Raw genomic sequence first — 25,292 nt, forward strand, 5'->3', positions numbered from 1 at the left:
GAAGGCGCTGAACAGACTGCGCTCTGGCACCAAGAGATGCAGAGCCAACCTTAAGAAATGGGGCTACAAAGTGGAATCCACGACATGTGAGTGTGGAGAAGATGGATTTCTTATATTGATGTACTGATGTATTGATGCTGATGTTTAATGATTTGTGGTGCTATTGGTTTTAAATGCCTAATGATTTTGTATTGTTTTTTTTTTACACTTTTTAAAAATTGATTTGTGGTGCCTACAGAAAACAAAACCGACACCAAAGGAAAACCGAAATAAGTAAAAAGTAAAAAAAAAAAAGAGAGAAAAAAAACATATATGATACCTAAACTGTTGTAAACCGCTCTGAGTCGCCTAAGGGCTGAGAAGAGCGGTATACAAATAAAGTAAATAAATAAATAAGAGCAAACCACTGGCCACCTGCTGCAATGCAACCTGAGCCCTGCTACATGCACAACGGAGGACCTCCTTGCGGCAACACCAGAGGCACTCCAAGTGGCCAGCTACTGGTCAAAGGACATTTAATCAACTACCAAGCTTGCAAACTTTGTGTTTTGTTTGTTTGTCAAAAATGTAATGCAATTGTTTGGTTGCTCCTGACACAATAAAAAAAATGCTGGGTTGGCTCCTCTTTGCGCATGTGTCCAACAGGGCTCGCGCACCTCTTTGACCCGCGGTTCCTTCCTAGATTAGGCGCCGTCTACCAGGCAGGCCGCTTCTTCTCCCAGGAACGTGCGCGCGAGTGCGCATGCGTTAAACTGGGCTCGCGCGTTTAGCTGTATATTGGGGGGGGGGGGGGGGGGGTGAGGTGTCCCAACGGTCCTTCCGTTGGAGTGGGAGAGGGCGCGAGGAGGACGCGAGGCAGGCAGGCGCGGCGGTTGTGCGTGGAAAGGCGCCGCCCTTCCCCGCGCCTTCTGCCTGCCCTGCCTTGCCCGTCAGCGCCCTGCCTTGAGGTGAAGCGGTTGACTGACTCAATGGCGACGGCGGCGGCGCCCTGGCTAGAGCTTCCCGCCCTTTTTGAGAAGCCGGGCACGATGAACGGCTCCTTCAACGAGAGCTTCGAGGCCTTGGTTTTCTTCCCGCGGGACCACCCCGTGTCCCCAACCCAAAGCCGCGCTCCTCTCGACGATTTCGGCTTTTTCAATTACGGCATCTTCCACATCATGCGCCCCAACCGGCCCATCACGTTGCTGCTGGTCTTCCTGAGCTGCGCCGTGGGAGGTAGGAGCGGGCCCTCGCACGGTGCCCACCCGCGACCGTGAGATACAGACCCTGGGCTTTGCCCTTTCAGCCCGGGATTGAGGGAAACAGCGTTGCCCTGCAGATTGTTACTGGGGCATCTACTAATACACTCCCAAGTTGGTATTGAAAGTGGTTTCATTGCAGAGGATTTCAAAGGGAAGCCTGGAACCAGTTTATTTATTCCCGGAATTTCTAGGACATTATTTCCAGACAGAAAGAGGCGGCTTTCAACATATTCAAAAATACAGTGTAACATAAATCCATTCATTAAAACAAGCCATAAGAGTTACACAAATGCTCCATAGCCTCCACCACCTAAACCAGGCATGGGTAAACTTGGGCCTTCTGGGTGTTTTGGGCTAATAATAATAATAATAATAATAATAAAAACTTTATTTGTACCCCGCCACCATCTCCCCAAGGGACTCGGCGCGGCTTACATGAGGCCAAGTCCACAATACATCAATAAACAAACATCAATAAAACAATCAATACAATACAATTCATATAAATCACATAAACAAAAAAACAGGCAATAAACAACCAACAGTGACATACAAGCATTTAAAACCAATGGCCGGGCCAAATGTAATAGATTAAAATTTTAAAATAATGCTGTCGTGAACAGGTAGGATATAAGTGGGATAGGATTTTTAGAGAGAAATAAGAGAACGCTTCAACTCCCACCATTCCTACCAGCCTCAGGACCCTTCCTTTTCCTCCTCCACCACTTAGGCTGCGGAGGGAGAAAAGGAAAGGGCCTGAGGCTGTTAGGAATGGTGGGAGTTGAAGTCCAAAACACCTGGAAGGTCCAAGTTTGCCCATGCCTGATCTAAACTTTAAATTAAATTAAAATCTGTCTAAAATTCCTGTACAAACTATCAGGTGCTAGGGCTTGGTTAAAATTCAATTAGAAGCTGTTTCTAGCAAGAAAGTCTTCACTCCTATTCTAAATGACATAAAGGCGGGGGCAGATCTGATTTCTTCCTGCCTGGATGGTTGTTAAACCACAGAGGACTTGATGCTCTTTAAGGGGTTTCTTTCCTGTGCTTTCTTGGAGAGTTTAGTGTTCGGCCATTAGTTGCTGTTTGAATTTAGCTGTTGAAGCTACCTTCATTTTGTTGTCAAAGGTTTTCACTGTTGTGTGGTTTCCAGACTGTATGGCCGTATTCTACCACCATTTTCTCCTGACGTACTTATTTATTTATTAATTATTCAAACTTATATGCCACCACTCCCCTAGGGCTCGGTGCGGCTTAGAAGAAACAAACTCGAATCTAACACATTTTAAAACAACATATCAAAGATCGAAAGCCTGTTAAAACAAATATGTCTTACAAGCCCTGCGGAAAGCTGATAAATCCCGCAAGGCATTGACTTCTGGTGGCAGAGTGTTCCAGACAGATGATGCCACTGCTGTAAAGGCTCTGCGTCTAGTTGCTGTTAGATGCAAGGTTTTAAAACTGGGAACTTCCAATAAATCTTGGTCCTCGGAGCGGAGAGATCTCTGGGGTTGGTAGGGGGTGAGGCGGTCCCTCAGGTACATCGGCCCAGACCATGTAAGGCCTTAAAGGTAAGTACCATCATTTTAAAAGTGATCCGGTGCTCAATCGGTAGCCAATGCAGCTGCAGTAAGATTGGGGTTACGTGGCATCTCATCGGAGCTGCATCTGTGGCTGGCATCTTTGGTGGATCCGTACAGCCTGGAAATTACACAACACCTCAGAGAGTATACATTTTCCACTCATCCTGATATCTAAATGTAAAAGTCTAAAAGGTAAAGATTTCCCCTGACATGACGCCTAGTCGTCTCCATTCTGGGGGATGGTGCTCATCTCCATTTCTAAGACGAAGAGCCAGCACTGTCCAAGGTCATGTGGCCAGCTTGACTGCATGGAGTGCCGTTACCTTCAGTAGTTAAGAAACGGGTTACTATACTCATCTCATGCTGCTGTGGACTTTAAGAAGTTAAGTAATGAACAAGAAGAGATTCCATGTTCATTGTATTTTGCAACAGTATGTATGTATGAGCATTTAAGTGTCCTGTCAATTTATGGTAACCCCATAGACTTCATGGGGTTTTGTTAGGCAAAGAATTCTCAGAGATCTGAAATAAAACCTGTGGTGTGAAATTTTCACTACCATCAGATCCTCTGAAGATACCAGCCACAGATACTGGCAAAACGTCAGGAGAAAATGCTGCTAGAACACTTCTATATTGCTCAGAAACCACACAACACCAATAATAATATTTACAGCTGCATTTGAGATGAATTTCTGTATATTTAAAAATCAGCTAGCATTGAGCTGGTTTAAATAGTGTTGATGGGCCCTCATCCTGACACTTACTAAAACATAATATTGATCACATATTAATGGTGATACATTTTCTTTTCAGCACTGTTGCGAACTGTTTTAAGAGAAACAAAAGTTCCTATTCTTGTGATTATATTTTTCATCGGACTTGGCATTGGAATATTAGCCCATTTTACACATCAGGTACAATATTATTAAAGTAAGAGAGAATAAGGAAGTGTGGAAATATGTGTTCTTGTATTATGCAGATAGAGTTTACAGTTCATTGCCTGTTTGTGAGAGGTAATGTTCCTGTATATTCATTCTAGAATCTCTCTGGATTTTATTTATGACTAGTGGATTTACTTAAAAACATTTTGAGAGATCGAGTGTTATCACAGTGACATCCCCAATATTGGTACCCTCTCAATAAAAACAGAAGCTTTTAAAGCAAGAGATTCTATTTGTCATTGTAACTTTTTTGGAATACAATGACTTAAAGACGTATCTATAAAGTCCTAGCCTTTTTTCTGTCAACATTATTACTGCTTGTTTCTTAGAAATTCTTTGAATCAGAATTCAAACTGACAGAAAGACTCCTTGAAGATGGCAGTATAGGCAGTCCTCGAGTTACAAACATTGGACTTACAAATGGTTTCTAGTTAAGAACGGGGTGAGACAACAAGAAATGAGGGGAATCTTCACCTAAGAAGGGAAATTCAATATTGAAAGCGTTATGGGGAAAGGGGATCTCCACTGAAGCTCTCCCACCAATTCTTGTTTCCATAATCCAAAAATTTAAAAATCCAATGGTCACAACACAGAAAATGAGGTGAGATTTTGTGAATAGGTGCACAGACATCAGAAGAAATATCATTGGGGGGGGGGAGGGTATGCTATTTCACTCGCTCCCCCCCCCCCCCCCCGTATATGGCTGGAGTTATACTTAAAATGTTCCTGTTCCAACTTACATACAAATTCAACTTAAGACCAAACCTACAGAACCTAACTTGTTCAACTCAGGGACTGCCTGTATTTTTTTCTTCCCGGGAAAGCACAAACGTTGGGAAGTATCACTTTCCATAATCAATATCATAAAGTGATAAGTACCTTGGAAACAATATGTCTTGCAGCTTCTTTTACTTACGAGGTTATTGTACATATAACAGCCCCTTAGGAAGAAATAATCCAAAATACAGCTAAAATTTGGATACATCATTAGAAATCACATTGTGGATTCAATGTGTGAGAGGATGGAAAGAGAAATTGAGACTACTCATATCTCCAGCATAATCCTTATTATTACGAGAAGGCAATGAAAGGCTATGACAGAGCATAGTGTAAAGGCTTACAAGGCAAATTGGGGGAAAGTGTCGTTCCCATGGTGTTACCCATGAAATCTGGATTCTTTTGAGATTTCCATTTCAGAAGTGGAGTTGCAAAAAAAAAATACTGAGTTATTTAAAGAACAAAATAAAAGTATGAGGACTTCCAAAAGTAATCTCAAAGTGAGCTCAAGTGAAATTCCCTGATTACTGTTAGTTTCAAAATATTTTTTTAAAAAATAATCTTAGCTGTTTTTGAAAAATCCTTTTCGGATTGACCCATCAGAAGGCAGTGGGAGTTACTGTACCAAAGATAAAGTTTCAAACATTCAGCCTTCATCCTGTTGTGTTCAGCCAAGGCATCCAGCACTACCACCCCAGCTCATTTTGTTTTATATGGAATATAAGAAAGTCAACCACACCTTTTGTGTTTGATAAGAAGAGTATGCTATATTATAATGCAAGTCATTTTCAGCTAACAATACTTTCTACTTTTTGTTATCAGTTACCTTTTGTGAAGCAAATTTCAGGTATAGATCCTGTGCTTTTTCTTCATTTGTTTACACCAGTAATAATATTTACAGCTGCATTTGAGATGGACTTCTATATCTTTCGAAAATCGTTTTGGCAGGTAAGGAGTATAATTTTCAATTTCTTTTCAGACATTTAGAGCCTTCTGTCATAGGGATAATGACATAGCTACACAGGGGTTTAACAAAGATGAGGATGGAGCTTTTTTTTGGTAAAAGGGGAATTTTCCACTAACCAAGGAGAGTATCTTAACTGTAACTCTTGACTAACTCCTGACAGACCTGTGCAAAGCCTCTACCTGCTATGGCCAGAAAACATTGCCCACTTTAAAATCCTGTCTTCTTGAGCATGCAGTTTTATTCAGCTCCAGAGATTTTAAGAGTGTTTTGGGACCTAAAATATTAAGGATAGGTTTTGCTTTTTCAAATCTCTGTTGTAGATGATAGATATGAAAAGAATTAAAATAGTATGCAACTTTCAGTGGACACTTTTCAAGAGTTATGAGTCATGCAGGAAGATTTCAAAAGGGAGACTATTCAGTCTTGAGTTTGCTGTAGGTAGAGCCACCTGTCTGGATGGTGAGAATTCTCACACATGCCAATAGGTATTAGAATAGGCACCATGAAATACATTTTCCAGGGACATACTTCAGGGAAGGGCAAAGTGCACCCTGGAATTACATGGGCTCCCAAGGCCATAAATGAAGCCTTTAACCCTTCCAGTCTCCCTCATGAAATTCAGTGAGCTCTGCCTGGATTTCTTCTGCAACCTCTTCAACATTAGTACCGAAAGGGTTACGAATTAATTTTTGGTCAACTTTAGATTCGGTTTGGCTTTATTCTTGGAAGTAAGGATTGAATTTGTCAGCCAGCATTTGCAGATAACTTATGATGTTTTATTGTACGTTTGCACTGATCATGTCATATTTGTTATCATCGAGTGCTTTTAATGTCGCAGATGCAGAATCATTGTTTTGCCCATTTTACGTAACTGAAGTTTGCAAATAAAGGCACAAAGTTTATCTTCAAAGATAAATATGTTTGCAACACCTTCTAAATTTCTGTTTCTGGAACCTTGCAATTGCAAGTTTAGCTTATTCAAGTGTGTGAAAATATCCACAAGATAAGCCAACTGCATCTGAGATGGCAGATCAAAAAACTGCTCTAGTAAGTCTCATTTTTTTCCAGCTGGAAACAGCTCAACCTCGATGTGAAAAAGAAGTGCCTCATGATCAGAGTCCATTTTGGTTCACAGTTCTTTAAAAAGGCGTGTATTTAAGGCACTGCTTTTGATAACAGTGACCACTTTTATGGCCAATTGCATTGTCTTATTAAGGCTTTCAGGAAGAGTCTTGGAAGCTAACGCCTGGCAACGTATGATACAATGCATTGTTAATATAGAATGATTCTGTTTTATTAATGTTGCTAGACCAGTTTCACAAGTGTTTCTCCTATTGTGTGTGGTTTTTTTTGATTGCGCTATCAATTTGGATATCTCAAACGATGCAACTAATGTTTTTTCCTTTTTTAATAATATTTTTATTAAGTTTTTCAGGTACAATAAAAAGTAGGGAACATAACCATAGTAAAGAAAAGTAGGAAATTTGATAGTTGGGAATGGAGAAGGTAAATGGAAAAAGGTAAAGAGGGTTTTGGTTTAGGGTGGTAGGTTAGAGGGGGGGGGGGGTTTGACGGGATGAAATTATAATTTGACTTCCAATCTTCTTCACTTCAGGTATGTCTATCTTCCTCAGTTCATTAAGACTCTCACAAAAAGTTGGTCAGCTCTTTTTTATTATCTTCTTAAGAGTATTGGCTGTTTGTTTTCATCTTATACCTATTATCCATTTCAGGTTTTCTTGCATTAAAAAATTCTTTATCGGTAACCAGTCCATTTTTGATATCTTCAGATTCTGCTTTATACTCATTAATTGGGTTAATTTGTCCATATTCATAATGTCTATAATTTTAATTAGCCATTTTTCTTGTCTTGGGATCTCTTTCGTTCTCCAGTGTCTTGCATAGTTTATTCTGGCCGCAGTCACCAGATAATTAAAAGGTTTGTCCTTGTTAAGTTCCATTTAAAAGTCTGTTAATCCTAAAAGGAAATATTCTGGTTTTAAGTCTATTTTTATGTTCAATATCTTTTCTATTTTTTGTGTATGTTCTTCCAGTAGGACTTGGCAATTTTAATGTAACTATTGTCATATTTTCTCTTAGGCTCAATTTTCTGAAAAGAAAACAAATATATAATTCTATGTTAATATAATAATAATATATAATAATACTAATAATTGATGTAGTAGACTTAATTCTAAGGAAGCTTCTGCTACCAACTTCTTCTCAAGACTCAGATATTCCTGTTCAAAGCAGATATTGTGGGTTATTCTATCTTGATGTTCTGGGTTATATTTATGGCTGTGTCGAAGGGCTCATACCCGAGTCCACACTGCCATATAACCCAGTTGAATGTGGATTTTACCCGGCTGTATGGAAGAGGCCTTTGAGTCAAGGAACATTAAAGGATTGACATCCAAGGGGCAGCCCTTTCCCATCTGTCATTTCATGCCCATGTTCTTAATGTAATCTAGGCCTTCAAGACAAAACAGCGAGGCCTCGGGCAGAGTGGGTGGGGCCAAAGAGACCCCTGCCCCGTTACCAAGCAACGCCACAAAGGCAGCTAGGCCTTGGCCTCAATTTCACACCTGGGTCCGAAGGAATGGCGGTGACTGGGCAACTTGGCTCCGCTTTGCAATAGCAACCTGTCTCTCCCCTTCTTGCTCCTCACTTTGGAAAACAAAACACCAGCCTCCTCCTCCGCCTTTCTTCTTTTTAACTCTTATCACTTTTATTTTGCCCCACTCCAGCTGTCTCCTTTGGGTTTTTAACCCCCTTCACAGAGACACACACAGACTTTATCCAAAACGGTGATGACCTCCCTCACACAGGTTTCCCTGTCTGCATGGGAGGTAGGGGGCGGCACAAAGGGAAAGCATTTGCCTCCAAAATGAGAAGGGGTCAATATCCCAGGCGGGTGGGACACAACAAACGAAAGAGTGACAAAGGGGTGGGGCTGAAGAGTGGGTGGCATTGAAAGGAAAAGGGCCCTATGAAAAAAGGTTTAAAATTTTTAATGTTTCACGGACTATATTTTAGTTCTTGTGGACCACTGGTGGCCCTCAGAGCACTGATTGGGAACCACTGTTCTAAATGAACCTATCTCCAAACAACACTCAAGAATCATCTATGCATAGAACACCATGAAAATGTTGAGAACCATTGAATACCAAGTTAAGAAACATCAAGTCTGGTTTGATGAAAATGATAATGAGACCCAGCAGTTAATCAATAAGAAAAGGAAAGCCTTCCAAATATGTCAGAGAGAACTAACTGTGCTGGTAAGAAAAAGATCTTTGCTAGTGCAAAAGCTGAGGTCTAAAAAGGACCAGAGAACTCAAGAACATCTGGTAGACAGAAAAGGCTCAAGAAATCCTACACTTCGCAGATGTCCATTATGCTTGGAGATTCTTTAAAGCCACAAATGTCATCTATGGCCCAACAAATCATGGCATACACCCTCTATGTTCATCAGATGGAACCAAACTCCTGAAGGATAAAAAACAATTTCACTCCATTGGAAAGAGCATTACTATAACCGCAGCTCCAACGTGGCTGAAGAGGTTCTCTTGCAAATCTTGCAACAGCAAACCAGGGATGAGCTTGCTGCACTGCCATCAGCCAACTAAAAAATAACAAAGCCATTGAGAGGCTAAGATAAAAAAACAACCCCTTTCCCAAGTCCCTTTTCTTTAGCCTCCCATTGAGAGGCTAAGGTAAAGGGACCCCCCTCACCCTTTCCCCAAGTCATTTTTCTTAGCCTCCCAGTTGAGAGGCTAAGGAAAAGGAACTATCTCGCTTCCCAGCTTTTAAAATAAATAAAGAAAAGTGGTTGGAAAAAGGACTTCTTTGGAAACAAGCCCCAAAATCCCTCAAAATAGCTTATTCGAAATTGCCTTTTTTTAAAAGCCAAATTTTACATTGCAAGTGCCAGAACATGCCAACCAGCATGGCTTTTTTTAAAAAAAGTAGTCATCTTGAAACAACCTTTACAATAAAATTTTATAATAAAAAAGTTCTCATTACTTCTGGTAAATCATGTTTTGTCTAATGTGCACCTCAACATTAAAGTGCATTGCTTATTGATCTAAACATTCAATACTTACATTTTAATTTTTAAATTACTATAGCTGATTCATTTATTTTTATTTAATGTAATTTCTGAGCTAATCTAAGTAATTTGTTCATTTTAATTCCAATAGCATATGTGTCAATTTTTTAAAGGTGTTAGTCCTTGCAGTTCCTGGATTTCTAATGAATTGTGGTTTCCTTGGATGGTTAACTTTTAAAATAAACAAGTATAACTGGTCTTGGGATGACAGCATGTTGTTTGGAATAATTCTTAGTACAACAGACCCTGTTCTCTCTGTGGCTTCTGTAAGAAACATTGGTGAGTAAGAAACTGTATTGATTTTCTAATGGTGAAGTAGATAAAATAAAATTGGTGGCATAATGTTTATAGATAAATTATTCTCAATGTAATTAAAAGATTTTATACCCAATGGCAAATTGATCAAGAATTTGATGAACTATAGTAAAAAAAGAACTGTTCTTCAAATGTTAAATGTAATTTGAGTGATTTAGGTCAGAGCTGAAAGATATATAGGTGTCTTGAGTGTGTTCTTTCAAGTATGTCTTAGCCTTTTGTAACAACACGTTTGCACCATAGTTGCTTAGGATATGTGAAACCTTTAATTTCTGAATGCTACAAGGCATAGTCCATTACAGTGGTCCCTCACTTATTGCAGGGGTTACGTTCCAGAACCACCCGCGATAAGTGAAATTCTGCGAAGTAGGGATGCCTCCTCCCCTTCCTTCCTCGCCCTCTTTACCTTCCTCTTCCTTCCTCCTCGTTGCCACCTGGGACTCTTGCCACCGCTTGGGCCCCTGGCCACCTCCTCAATCATGGGGCCCAAGTGGCGGTAAGAGGGCCAGGAGGCAATGAGGAGGAGGAAGAGGAAGGTAAAGAGGACAAGGAGGGAAGAGCTCCTGTCCATCCCACTCAGCCCAGAAGACGCCCTTCCTCTTTGTCGAGGGGAGGGGGCTCACAGGACTCTTCCCTTCTCTCCCTCAGCAAAGGCAGCAGGGACACACACACACACACACACAGATCCTCTCGTTTGGCAAAGGCAGCAGCGACACAGAGAGAGCAGAACCAGGGGCGCAAGGGACTTCAGCAGGAGGCAAGGAAGGGGTTAAGCAGCGGGAGAGGCCTGCGCGCGGGAGAAGGAAACTTTCCTCGGATCTTCTCTGGGCAAATGGAGGAAGAAGGGGAAGAAGGACTTTGTTTCTTGGGGGTAGGGCCACTGCAGGGGACGGAGTGGGCTCCCCGCAGAGAGGGAGAGAGAGAGGGGCACCGGCTTTCCCTTCTTGCTGCCGCTGGGGTCCCGCACCACCTCCGCCACCTCCTCAGTGTTTCCCCACGTGATTTATATTTTCAGTGATGAAAATGAAAGCAGCTTGGAAAGAAAGTAGATGTAGATGCAGATTTCCATGTTAGTGGCTTTAAAAAGTAATGTTAACAAATGCATTGGGCCAGAAGGTTCTACCTTGCATTCGAAGAAACACATTGAAAACAATGTTTGATCAATAGCACAATTCAGCTGAATTGCAGAATATGGCAAAGAGACATTGAATAAGGAATTACGTTACTTAAGAAAGGAAATTAGACACTACATTGCAGTTTTGGAATGCTTCACGTGCAAACCAAATGAATGAATTTAATGAATGCAAATTTAATAAACGTAATTGAGCTGACATTTTTTTCTACAGCAACATTATTTAATTAGAATAAGTTGCCTACCACTGATTTGCAAAATGTAATAAATTTTGTAGAACATTATAGTAAAGAAGGAATCCAAAAAAAGAGCAAAAAAACCCCAACTAAAATTGATGGGAAATATAGGAATGAATAATGATTTAGCAGCAAATCATGCAGAGGAAAGAAATTCACTAAGAAATCTAGATGTTTATAAAGTATACAGTCAGTTTCTGAGTTAAACATGGGATAAGATATAGAGTTAGCACGTGGTGAATGAAAATGAGGATAAGGAATTTACAGGCCAGGAAAAAATTCTTGGAATGCACAAAGGAGTAATCCACAATTAGGTTCATCCCTGCATTCTATTACAACTCCCCCTTCTCCATCTGAATAGTTACGTGCATCTTAACATATACTAAGATTACATTAACCAGTAATGTACTTCAGTTAAAAATGATTTTAATGGAATTCCCTCACAGGTTATTTTTGAAACTGACTTCTTTGAAAAAGTGTTTTAAATCATGATATGGATCATGATATAAATCAATTTGAGTCAAATTAAATCAAACTTGTAGATAAATAAAACTTTCCATTTCCTAAGCACCAAAATTCAACTTGTTTTCTTAGCTGATTTGTGTATGTGTTTTCTTTTTTCAGGACTTTCAAAAATAGTTACAAACTTAATTAAAGGCGAGTCTTTGTTTAATGATGCTACCACAGTAATTATTTTTGAGTTATACAGGGACCTTATAAATCAAAGTCATCATGAAGTGGGTAAGTCTATTGTTTCCTATAATGTTTACATATAAATATGCAATTCTCTGTTAGTGGATGAATAGACCCAATAATAATAATAATAATAATAATAATAATAATAATAATAATTGCACAAACGGATTACAAACAGAAGCACAACTCTGTGGCCCAAATGATTAATTGGAACTTATGTCACAAGTACCAGTAGTAAAGAACTGGTGGGATCATAAACTTGCAAAGGGAGTGGAAAATGAACACGCAAAAATACTGTGGGACTTTCAAATCCAGACTGACAAAGTTTTGGAACACAATACACCAGACATCATGATTGTGGAAAAGAAAAAAGTTTGGATTATTGATGTCGCCATACTGGGTGACAGTCTCATTGAGGAAAAACAACAGGAAAAACTCAGCTGTTATCAGGACCTCAAAATGGAACTGCAAAGGCTCTGGCATAAACCAGTACAAGTGGTCCCAGTGATCATCGGCACACTGGGTGCCGTGCCGAAAGATCTCAGACAGCATTTGGAAACAATAAACACTGACAAAATCACGATCTGTCAACTGCAAAAGACCACCTTACTTGTATCTGCACGTATCATTTGAAAATACATCACACAGTCCTAGACGCTTGGGAAGTGTTTGACTTCTGATTTTGTGTTACGAAATTCAGCATATAGATCTTGTTTGCTGTGACATACTGTGGTTTTGTGTCAATAAAGTAATAACAACAACAACTTTATTTTTGTACCTCACCTCCATCTCCCTGAAGGGTCTCGGGGCAGCTTACATGGGGACAAGCCCAAACAACATAGTTAAAATAGTGCATTGAAATTCAAATAACAACATCATAACACAATATAAAACAACCAGATATATAACACAATGTAAAAAAAACCAAAACCATCAAGCAACAACCAGTGGCCAGAAATAGTAACAGTTTCCCAACAGGAGTATGTTAACTCTTTTTATTTATTTATTTATTTATTTATTTGCAGTTCTTATATTCCGCCCTTCTCACCCCGCAGGGGACTCAGGGTGGATTACAGTAAACACATATATGGCAAACATTCAATGCCAGTTTGACAAATAACGTTTAACAGACAAATACACCGAGGCTATTTAACTTTTTTTTTCTGGCCGCCAGGGGAGCTGCTGCTTTTCATCGTCCATTAACGACACCGATGAAGTTCTTCCGCATTCCACATTCCCCGGAGTCCTCTTTCTTTATGGCCTCATAAATTAGTTAAATTTAGCCTCCCACACAAGGTGGTACCTTATTTTCCTACTTGACAGATGCAACTGTCTTTCGGGTTGCAAAGGTCGACAACGGGCTACACAATGGCTGGACACCCACTCCAGCCCGAGCTGGCTTCGAACTCATGACCTTTTGGTCAGAGTGATAATGCAGCTGACACTCAGCCAGCTGCGCCACAATCCACAATTTTTACCTGATAGTGCAGGTTCAAAACTTTTTCCAGATCTGTTGGGGCAGAGGAAACCCAGTTTCAACTCTCGCTTCACAATGAGAGCAGGCTCTGTTTCATCTTCTCAACTTACTTCAGGTGGCAAAAGAAGGGCTTATGGAGTACATGCATTTGCTCAGGGCTCCATGCTGTGATATATTTTTTTTCTTGAAATGCCCCATATTTCTTCTGGAGGGGCAGTATTGCCACTTTTTAGGATGTAAACCAAAGGGATTTTTAGTTTATTGGTGGGTCAATGTCTTTATGGTTGTGATTTTCCGATCTCTTAGCACTTATTCTCTTCCCTCTATGACAGTGGTTCCCAACCTTTGGGCCTCCAGGTGTTTTGGACTTCAGCTCCCACAGTTCCTAACAGCTGGTAAACTGGCTTGGATTTCTGGGAGTTGAAATCCAAAACACCTGGAAACCCAAAGGTTGGGAACTTCTCCTCTATGAGAACTGCTCTCCCAGAATGCCTGTACCATCAGGACCAAGAATAACTTTGTCTCTGCTTGGATAAGCTTTCTGTCCTCTGTTGTATTACTGAAAGCCAATGTTAACTGAAAGTTCATTCACTTAAGCTAGTTGGTCAAGATAGGTATAAGCAAGTACTCCTTCACACAATGCATAACTAAACATACAATAGAGTTGAAAGGACAACAGCTTTATAAATAGACATTGTCAGGAAAATTGCAATTATTTTATATATGTTTTTCAATGTGTTAGTATTGTATCTTAAGATGGATTCAGTCATGTTCATTTTTGTTCACATGTGCAGCAAATTGTTATTGTTACAGAGTTACAGGCCAGACAGTAGAATCTTTGAAACTGTGATAACTGAATTCCTTTGCTCTGAGAAAATAGGGAGTGTACCAGCCAGAGCCCAGATAAGACAGGAGGGCGGATTTTCTTTGTCTTTGTGTTTCATGCTATTGCTTTGTCAGTCGCCATTTTCAGCCTCAAGATGTAGTCGCTTGTATATAGATGCTTTCAGTAAAGTTTATTGTTTTGAAACTCAAGAAGTCTGTAGTGTGATAATTGATCTGGAAACCTCAAGTACTCTGTGCATGACCCAGGGGCATCACTCTGACAGACATCTCAGTCTCCCTACGAATGTCCCTAACCTTGAATCTCCAAGTAGTATTAAGAAGAAATGTTAATGCGGCAGACTCTAAGTCAAAGTGAGGAAAAACAAACACCCTAAGACGGCCTTCTGTTCTTGGAGACCCATGTATCTCTTGGGGCAGGCCTGCACAACTTGGCAGTAATAAGGGGCTGAAATTAGATAGGCTAAACCTTTTGGGCTGCAGATAGGTTTAAAAACCTAGCGCCTCATTTGGGGTTTGTGAGAGGCATCTTTCCCTCAGAGCAATCAGCAAATCAGATAAGCCTGCACTTCCCTGCTTTCTTCTCAACATGGGGGCCAGTAGTAGTTGTTTTCTGAGGGAAAGAAGTACCTCAGCATTTGCCTCTGCTGCTCTTCCTTTCTCTTTGCCTCTGGGTTGCTGTCACTGTCATCTCTTTTTCCTCCTGAGGGAAAAACCACCAAGTCTGCACTGTTCATTTCTCCCATTTTTGAGGGAGACACACTGCTTCATTGTGAAGAAAGACCCCCCACAACAACTTCATGGAGAATCTTTGTTTTGCCCTCAAAAGTAAGGAAAATGAATGGCATGGAGTTGGTGGCTTTTCCCACCAGAGGAAGAGATGACAGGCAACTCAGAGGCAAAAAGAAAGGAGGAACGGTGGAGCCATGTTTCTCCCTCAGAAGCGAATGGTGCGGAGTTGGCAGTTTTGCTGCCAGATGAGTTGACGGAAGCAAAGAGGAAGGAAGAGTGACAGAGGCAATGACTGAGGTCCTTCTTTACCATCTCCCTTCAAAATGGCCAATTTAATGTTAAATTTAAACATAACCGGTGCCCAGGATCCCAACCTCCCTGAGTAAAAGGTCTAAGGTCCCTTATAATTTCATCCCTGCTCCCCAGTTCTTCAACCTGAGTCCAACAACCTTCCCAGGCCATTGTTCCCAGCCAAGACCAGCCCTTTGAGCCGCTGACTGGATCTATCAGAGGGCACTTTTGCCACAAAGTGAGTTTGGTAGCTTTGATGCATCAAGTAAGGAAATGCATAATAGAGGGAAAGTCATTGGAGGAGGGAATGGCAGGCTCTGATTGATCCTCTGCCTCTCTCTGGGCTTAGGCCCAGAGCCCCTGAGGGCTGCACCAGAGCCTTGGGGCATGTGGCCTCCGAGTCACATGTTACGTCGGCTTGTCTTAGGGCCTAAGAGATACTTGGGTCTCCAAGAACACCAGACTGTTGTCTAGGGGAATGCACATGAGAAAAATGGCATCAGATGCTTGAGATGCACTACTATGGTAGCACCACTGTTTGCAAGTGGATTTACAAGGTACCTTTTTTTTTTTACTCTGAAGCATACATTGGACTTTGGACATGGCGATTCATTTTAATCTTCTCGTATAGCATTTGTTTTTCCTTTTGTGGTTACACTGGTTACCAACTTCAGTTTAATTTAAATTAGAGAATCAGTGAAATGGTTACAGGCTCTGATCCAGTTCATTCTAATTCCCTGAAGCTTCTAGGTCCACAAAAAGCTGTAAGAAATTGTGAATCTCCGGCATCGTATGCTGTTTGGCCTTCAAAACATCTTTCACATTAGAGTATTGTTAATATTTTGTAACATCGAATGTACTTTACACATAAAAGATACCATAAAGATATCTTGACATAGTTGGGAACACAAGGCTGTTCTATAATATATGATGCATGTTTTAAAAATTGTCCATGTTTAGGACAGAGACAGAATAGTCCATTAGCCTTCACCTAAGTTGTTCCTTATTAGGTTTATTTCCAGATGAGTTACAAACCACATTATAGAAATCTAATATTCACTGCTATTGCTCAGATGGAAATTACCCATCAGTTGAAATTTTTCAGTACTCATGTCAAATAAATTGTTGACCTTTTTATTATTCATTGTGAGAGGACACCTAAACATCAGTTTCCTTTTATATACCTTGCACTTACTTTGAGCCCCCCCAAACCCAGCTTTGGTTTTTGTTCAGCCATGATATTGTTTTTATGGTGTTGCTCTGTGATTGTGATATGTTTTTATTTGATTGCTGTTGTTGATTTTATTTTAATGTGTTTCTTTTAATCTGTAATCTTCAGGTTTGTCCCTTTGTAAGCCGCCCAAGTCCCCTCGGGGAGATGGAGGCGGAGTATAAAAATAAAACTGTTGTTGTTATGTTCATTGTGTTCAGAACGGTTTACATCAAAATATTTGGAGGATATTAAATATTTACAATAATCAGCTATAATTAATCTGATAAGTTAGTAGGTGAAATATAAATCACATAGTAGATAATATATTATGTCTTTAAAAATATTTTTAACTTGTGTTGTTAAAAATGGAGTTTTAAGTCTTTTAAAACTTTTGCATGTTTTTTAGTTGCACTTTGTTTTAAATTATGGCAACTTGCCTTGAATATTGTAATGGAAGAAAGGCAGGGTGAATATAATATAATATAATACACAAATAACTAATTTGAAAGAGGGATAAAAGTAAGATAGTAAGGTGGAAATAGTTACAGCTCAGTCACTTGAGGCCCTGACTTCAATATAAGTGTTTTTGTGAGATATAGGGCCCTTCCATACAGCCATATAACCCAGATTATCAAGGCAGAAAATCTCATAATTTCTGCTTTGAACTGGATTATCTGAGTCCACACTGCCATACAATCCAGTTCAGTGTGGATTTTATACAGCTGTGTGGAAGGGGCCTCGGTTATCAATCACTTAATAAACAAAAGTTGTGTCCGTTGATCAGTAAAACACTTTAGAAAACCATCTAACAAAACTCTGATAAATTGTCTATATTATTAATATTACCAGACTTTGAATTTCAATATACATAATTAATTTTGTTTTGTTAATAAATAAATAATCATCACTCTCCACCAGACTGCTGCGGCTCCAGTTGATGTGTTCTTTGTTCATTTTGGCAATGAATGTTTACCACTGTTACTTTTGTTGTAAACTGCCCTGGGTCCCTTTGGGGAGATATGGCGTATATTATTATTGTTATTAATAATAATAATAATGTCTTTACAGTATTAGGCTTTTTAATTCAGGGGGTCTTGCTTTCTAATACTTGTAAATCTGTTTCTGTTGGTCCCTAAGAAAGGGCAAATCCTACTTTCAGCTACCTATTTCATAAATGTGTGGTTGCCTCGCAGCTCCAGGGGTTTTTGGACGAAACTGATTATCTCGATCCGCCACAGTCTAGTTTCAGACCGGGTCATAGAACTGAGACAACCATAGTCGCCTTAGTGGATGATCTTCGCAGAGAGCTCAACAGGGGGAGTGTATCCCTGATGGTTCTCCTCAACCTCTCAGTGGCCTTCGATAGCATAGACCACAGTATCCTTCTGGATCACCTCACAAGGATAGACTTTGGGAGTACTATTCTGCAGTGGCTCCAGTTCTTCCATGTCCCCCATGTTGTTTAACATCTACATGATGAGATCATCTGGAGTTCTGGAGTTCAATGCCATCTGTACGCCGATGACATCCAACCCTATTACTCCTTTCTACCAGATGCTAAGGAGGCTGTCTAGTTTGTGAACCTGTGCCTGGCCACTGTGACAGTCTGGATGAGGGCGATCAAATTGAAGTTGAATGCTGACAAGGCAGGGGTCCTCCTGGTCAGTCGTAAGGCCGAACAGGGTATAGGGTTACAGCCTGTGCTGGTTACACTCCCCTTGAAGGCTTGGGCTTGCAGCTTAGGAGTCCTCCTGGACTCATTGCTGAGCCTGGAACCTCAGGTTTTGGTGGTGGCTGCACCAGCTGTGCTCGTTCCTTGGGAAGTTAGAGTTGGCCATGATGGTCCACGCTCTTGTTACATCCAGGATAGACTACTGCAACACACTCTTATGTGGGGTTGTCTTTGAAAATTATTCAGAAACTTCAAATGGTCCAATGAGAGGCACCTGGGTTAATAACCCGGGGCGGCATACAGGGAGCACACAACTCCCATGTTATGTCAGCTTCACTGGCTGCCTGTTTGCTACCAGGCACAATTCAAAGTGCTGAGTTTGGCCTATAAAGCCCTAAATGGCCCCAACCCAGTTTATTTGTCCAAACGCATCTCCCTTTACGAACCATCACGAAGACTAATATCTTCTGGGAAGGCCCTGCTCTTGATCCTGCCACCGTCACAGGCACGTTCGGCAGGGACAAGAGATAGGGCCATCTCAGTGATTGCCCCTCTGCAATGTTACTCCCTTCCTGGCAATATTAGATCAGCCCCCTCCCTCCTGTCATTCAGAAGGATGGTGAAGACCTGGCTGTGGGACCAAGCCTTTGGGGCAGTCCAATGAGGCAATAATAGAATGGCGTCCTGAGATGGTTTTAAGCAACTGATTTTAAAGTGGATATAAGTGATTTTACTGTTTGTGTATATTTATGGTTTTATGTCCCAGCATTGAATGTTTGCTGTATATATGTTGTGCTCTGCCCTGAATCCCCTGTTGAGTGAGAAGGGTGGAATATAAATGTTTCAAATAAATAAATAATAAATAAATGTATATAGTGTATGATCAGTGCTCCCAAAGGAAGACATGAGCTCAACATATAGTTCTTTTCCTACTGAAGTCAGTAGCAGACCATTCACTCATCTAAATGCAGCAGAATTATAGTCTAAGCTACTTAGAATAAATTTGTCTTATTGATGTGAAAGGGGCAAAAACTATAATTTGACTGGATTGAGTTTATTGTAACTATCTGTATGATAGAGATCTTGAAGTTTGGTAATTCTCTGTAATAACTATGATACAAATTATAAATATTTTTGTTTTCCTTTTACAGTTAAAGAGATTTTTATACAGTTGATGTTGAAATTTTTTGCAAGTATTGCATTTGGATTTTTGAGTTCAAAATTAGTTAGTTATTGGCTGGCACATATTTTCAATGATGGAATTATAGAAGTAGTTTTAAGCTTCTCCATGGCATATATAATTTTCTTCTTGGGTAAGTTGACCTCAGTATTTATTTTCTAAATGCAATTTTTAGTAGGCATACCAAATTGTTAATATAGCTATATAATTGTGATTTATTTCTCTCTTATTCTAATTCATTAGCTGAATGGTTTGGAATGTCTGGCGTTATTGCTCTTTGTATGTTGGGTCTTCTTCTGGATTCTGTAAGTTTTAGTCCAGGAATGGATGTGTTTCTTTATAAGTAAGTATATATTTTTTGAATTTTTGAACCTTTATGATGGCTTGTTTTGTACTTTTTATATGTCATTTTGAGAAAATTGAATGTATATGAACGAATTTTAATAGATATTCTGTATACAGAATTGTATTTGTAAATTGTAAATCAGATTCTGATAAAAGCAGATGGCATTGATGAAAGGACGTTTCGGAGCTTCCCAATGCACTTTAGTGTTGTGAAGCTCTGAAATGTAATAAATATGAATCAGGGAAAGGTTGACATTGTAAACCAAACAGTGGAATGTATAAATTTTGCAGTATCTGGCATGAAAGAATTAAAGTGGACTGTGACATTTTCATTAGGTAAGTATTTTATTCTGGAAATGATAGTCTGAGAAGAAGAGGCAGAATTAATAGTGTAATCTATATTGTAAAGCAGTTGTGCTATAATGCAAACTTAACCGTTTTCAATAACATCCATAATAGTTTATGGAAAACTTATTACCACCATCACTCAAATGTGTGCTCCAAATGCAGAGCAAAATAAGATGGCATTCAGAAAGACACTGGTCACACGCCAAGAGAAGACATAGCTAATTGGAATTCAAAAGTAGAAAAAAGTAGAACCAAATATGTGTGGTGAATTTGAAACGATGGAGAGTAATATACTTAATTTTGTGGCACCAACTATTTGTTACAACTGACCGCAGAGTTGACTGTGGCTATCACCTGCTGGCATTAGAGAAAGCCAAGTGCACTATATAACTGAAAACAGTAGATGGAGCAGTTTCATTCACTCAGCAAAAACAACACTAAGTGATCTGTGATAAAGACCATATACTGTCAATATCAAAAATTAGAGAGTGCCAAGATAATATGTAAAAAACATCAGCCAAAAATAGAAACACTGTAAAAAGAGCAATTTTGCCACGTAGGCCGAGGTAACCATTAACTAGGTGAACTCTGGACTGGAATTGAGGATCTTATTGAGGAACGACAATAAAAAAGATTATGCCTGTGGACAGAAGGGGAAATCAAAATTCCAGTAGATATCTGATGAAGTGCTTCAAATTGTTAAGGACAAATATGGAGAAAAATGAAATGTGACAGAAGTAGTATCCTGAATGCAACTATTTCTCCCAGCTTGTAGAAAGAACTATTCTATTAGTCAATTTAAAGAAATGGAAAAGGACAACAAAAAGGAGTTGTGAGAAAACTTCCACAAGATCAGAGAAGTCATAGTTCTGAATTTTCAACAGATTGACACATTATACAGTCAATGCAAAATTGAAGCAATACACTTAAAAGAGGCATGCGGTGACAGTAGAGTCTTTTATGTGATGAACCTACCCTTTTAGGAAGTGAAGGGGAAGTTGTTCTCAAAGCATTTGGAAAAAGGAGTTTACCATGGACAACTAGAATATTACTATAGTTGACCCTCTCTATCCAAGGATTCTTCATCAAGGCTTGAAAATAGATTTTTTTTTTAAATCCCAAAAGCAAAACTTGTTTTTCTCATGCTTTATAATGGATGATAGTTTACTACGTCATTGTATAGGGGACTTGATTTTGGTATACATGGCCCTGGAGTCAAACCTCTGTGGGTTCCAAGGGTCCGCTGTAATAGCTTTTTAAAACAAGATATGAATCTAAATTAAATTCCAATAGAAATTTAATAGAATTCCCAGCAGAACATCTGAGAGGAGGTTAAATAATCAGATGCTGACCTAAGTTGGGGATGTTTTCACTCGTGTTGGCCTACTCTTAGCTTGTAAAATCAAACCCCTGTGATTTGAGATCATTGGCTACTACACTTGTCCTCTCCTGTCTGTTGAGCTGAGCAACTTCCAACCTTTCATGTGGCCAGCTCACACCATTCCCCACGCATCCCATTGGGTAAGTCATACAAACGTCCCATTGGGTAAGTCATACAATCTTCTAGAAATTTGCAGCAAATCAAAAACAAAGCAAGAGTCCACAGATTGGAAATGCTCGGAAAAGGTTGGACTCAGTGCTGTTGGATTGCCTGCTGGATTTAATAGTCTTTACCTTGCAGGAACTAATAAGGGCCACTAATAACAAGGTTATTTTTAGATCTTTCCTGCATAGGATTTCCATAAGTGAAACCCAACTAGATGACGCTGACAAGAGAAAATTGAAATATGCTAGTTCTTCTTTGTGGCCTTTGAAATCACACAAATGGGTTATCCTGCCCCTGCACAGAGCACCTTTAGAACCTTCTAGAGCCCTAAAGATACACTTGGAGGCAACTTCACTCATTCTCCCAGGCTGGTAGTCCTGACCTAGTCATTTGTAGTCAGTATGTCCTGGAACACTTTCTTATGCTACCAGTTGCAGCGGAAAGAATCACAACAAAGATGGGTCACTTTAAGCACCTCTTGTGTCTTGGAGAGGGGCATATAGTGCTATCTTGCGCATGTTATCACTTTTACACTCCAGACCAGGCTGAATTGCACCCTAAGGTCCTGCTTATAAGTTTTCCTTGTTGGCAGCAGCTCCTTTATCAAGCAAAGCCACAACAAAGATATTGATGTGCCACATTTAGTTTCTTCTGTATCATTGTTACTCCACACTGTCGCAAAACCCTCTTTGATGTCAACATCTCTGGTATCAATGTCATGCTTCACCATATCATTTGTCTGCCTCACCATAAAGAGGTTCCTCCAGGAGTTTGTGTAGTCCCACTCAAGTCAAGATCTTTGAAACCATATATGACAAACCCCCGACACCTGGCAACGTGGGGTTGGAGGGTAGCACTGGGTGAGAAAGAAACATTGGAAAAAAGTATAAGGAACCAGCAACCCCCCCCCCCCCCGCCCCTTTCCCAACCTCTATTGATTATAGCGTGATCACTGTCATGCTCCTCTTGAACTTGAGTGTACCTCCCTTGACTATAATGTGGTCTGGTGCTCCTGCTCATTGGCATCCAAACCTACTTTAGATGGGAAAATACAAGACTTGTCTCTCACTTTGGCACAGTTGCAGCCTGATGACTCTCACCTGGATTTAGATGAGCCTTTGAAGATAGTCCCTTTTTGTGCTGCATGTGGACACCTGTCTTGTCCATTGCTTGGAACACCAACTCACTCTATAGAAGGATCCTTCTCTATACAGATGCTGGGACCATCATAGTTGTCATGGTTTGTTATACTCATTGTTGGCCTCATGAGATTTTCAATTCTACATCTCCAGGTGTAGTGACTATTATACCATTGGTCCTAAGGCTGTTACCATCAGGATCACTATCCATATCACCACTAAGAGGACTGTCATCTCAGCTGGAAGTATAAGGGATCACCATTCTCATAATCATCAATCCCCCGCCATCCATGTTACCTACCTTGAAGTCTGCCACAGTAACTTTCCAACACTGCAAAGTCTTTTAAATCAATACCAATCACTCCTCTGGTTCAAGCCTCACCTGTATATGAATGTCCCTTGTGTCTGTCTCACCTACCTAACACTGATGATGACTTTTCATTGTCATCAGAAAGTTTGTACCAAATCAGCCAAAATATTCCTTTTCCAATTACACGTTGGATGGTGGAGTATGTATTTACAGTAACAAACTAATTTCTCAGTAGGGAGAAGTAACTAAACCCTAATTGCATTTCATTCAATTGAGAAATAAAATTGACTCATTTCTCAGTGAACAAAGGTGACAGAAGTCTAGCTTCATTTCTGTCTACCAAAAGATGAGTGTTTTCTCAGTTAACAGAAGCAACCGAAGCCCAGCTCCACTGCGAAAGGAAATGAACTCTTCTCAGCGGATGGGAGCGACCAAAGTCCGTGTTTTTATCAGCTGAGAAAAGAAATGTCCTTGTATTACATGCAAGGATACCAGGAGCGTATAATGTGCAAAAGGAAAGAGTGGTTGACAAATTAATAGCATGCGCTCAAATTGTTATTGTGAGGGATTGGAAAGATTAAACAGTGGACTCTGACAAATTGGTATAATAATTAAGAACATGTGGGATCCTTTATCAGTGGAGAGAAGTGCATGGTTCTGCACAACCAGGATTCCCACCAGATTTGCCATGCAGGGTGGGGCTACTTTTGAGAGTTTATTATAGATGGCCTAGTTCCCTGCTGCCCTCACCTTCACCTGTGGTATGGATCTTATAATATAACTGAAGCCACTTAACATGTTCTTGTGTAAAATGCTGGCCCACAGAATATATCATTATATATATATCACCTGCTGTATGAAATGGTTTGTTTTGAAATGTATGGTTTTCAGCCATTTTCCTTTCTTCCTAGTTCAGTTTGTATGAAATTAAAAGGTTTTTGTAGACAGAACATTGATAGAATCAAAATGTTTAAATCAGAAACTGTTTTGGGAGTTCTAGGTTTTCGGGAAGGAGAGAAAGTGTTTGTATACTTTCTGCTGTTTTTTGTGATCAGTGATTACAAACTTTTTCTGAAACAGGTTCTGGGCAATGCTGACATTTTTGGCTCATATTATGATCTACCTTATAATGGGAATTGTGATTGCTCAAAAAACATTTCCATATATCAATACGCGTGCTTTTTTTTCTATTATAACAGTATACCTTTCATTGAATCTTGTACGGTAAGAATTTTATTTTCTTATTTTTGTCTTTGTTAAAAGTATTTCCCCAGTATTCATACAGCTTACCTAGTTAAGCCTTGTTGAATGACTTACGCATTGGGCAAAGAGAACTGCTATAGTAATCAATGTAAAGAAATAGGTGAAAACAAAAAAGGTAGACGAGTCCTCCTTTACAAAATCCTAGAAATGATAGAATTTAAACCAGTAGTGAGGGTCCTGCATGACCAGCAGAAGAACACATACAGTAGACACTCCTCTTGAACAGTAATTAGGGGTGCAGAAACCACATGACTAGAATAAAAAACATGAACTAAAAATAAAAACACTTTGTTTAATTCAGATAATGTGTCTTTAGGTCCAGGGTGACTGTATGGTTTTCAGCTTCTGCTGGAAGTTAATCAGATAATTTCTTTTGAGGACCTAGCGATTCCTAGATAAGGGTTCTCTCTAGGAATGTGTAGGTCAGAAGTCCTCAAACTTTTAAAACTGAGGGCCACTTCATGGTCCATCAGACTGTTGGGGAGCCAGAATATATCTCAGATGTTTCATTCAGGGAAATGTCTGCTCGTAGAAATGAGATATGTCTCAGGGGAGAGATACATAGAAATTAGTAAGGCTGATTGACTTGAATTCCATTTGGTAAATTGGATCAACAATTTCATTGTCAACTGGAAATGGATTCTGGAGAAGCTGTATATCCTCTTCATGGAGATAAAACTCTTTAAATTTCATTTGGAAATCCTTTTGCAACATTTCCAGTGAATCTACACATTTTTGTTTGAGAAAACAACGGTTGGTTTTTAAGCCAACACAGCTTTTAAGTAGTGGGGAGATGGCAGAAATTTTCCTTCTTCACTTGTTTAATGAGGAGGTCCAATTTTACTTCAGATGCTTTCACATGTGAATGCATATTGCAGATGAGCTTTCTCTTTCCTTGAAGCTTCACATTGAGTAGCTCTGTTACATCTGTCAGAAAGGC

General features: G+C 39.8%; 1 protein-coding gene across 1 annotated transcript in view; it reads left to right on the plus strand.

Annotated features, from left to right (window-relative positions):
• Positions 1-957: 957 nt before the first annotated feature.
• Positions 958-25,292, plus strand: part of LOC132771627 (solute carrier family 9 member C1-like) — a 109,431-nt gene continuing 85,096 nt past the window's right edge. The window contains exons 1-8 of the mRNA XM_060769856.2: positions 958-1,215; positions 3,635-3,735; positions 5,362-5,487; positions 9,728-9,893; positions 11,922-12,038; positions 19,373-19,534; positions 19,645-19,744; positions 24,170-24,313. Coding sequence (XP_060625839.2) covers positions 969-1,215; positions 3,635-3,735; positions 5,362-5,487; positions 9,728-9,893; positions 11,922-12,038; positions 19,373-19,534; positions 19,645-19,744; positions 24,170-24,313 — 1,163 coding nt within the window. The 5' untranslated portion in view covers positions 958-968. The remainder of the gene's footprint in view (positions 1,216-3,634; positions 3,736-5,361; positions 5,488-9,727; positions 9,894-11,921; positions 12,039-19,372; positions 19,535-19,644; positions 19,745-24,169; positions 24,314-25,292) is intronic.

The sequence above is a fragment of the Anolis sagrei genome, chromosome 1, assembly GCF_037176765.1.
Source record: "Anolis sagrei isolate rAnoSag1 chromosome 1, rAnoSag1.mat, whole genome shotgun sequence".
In the NCBI taxonomy this organism is placed as follows: Eukaryota; Metazoa; Chordata; class Lepidosauria; order Squamata; family Dactyloidae; genus Anolis; species Anolis sagrei.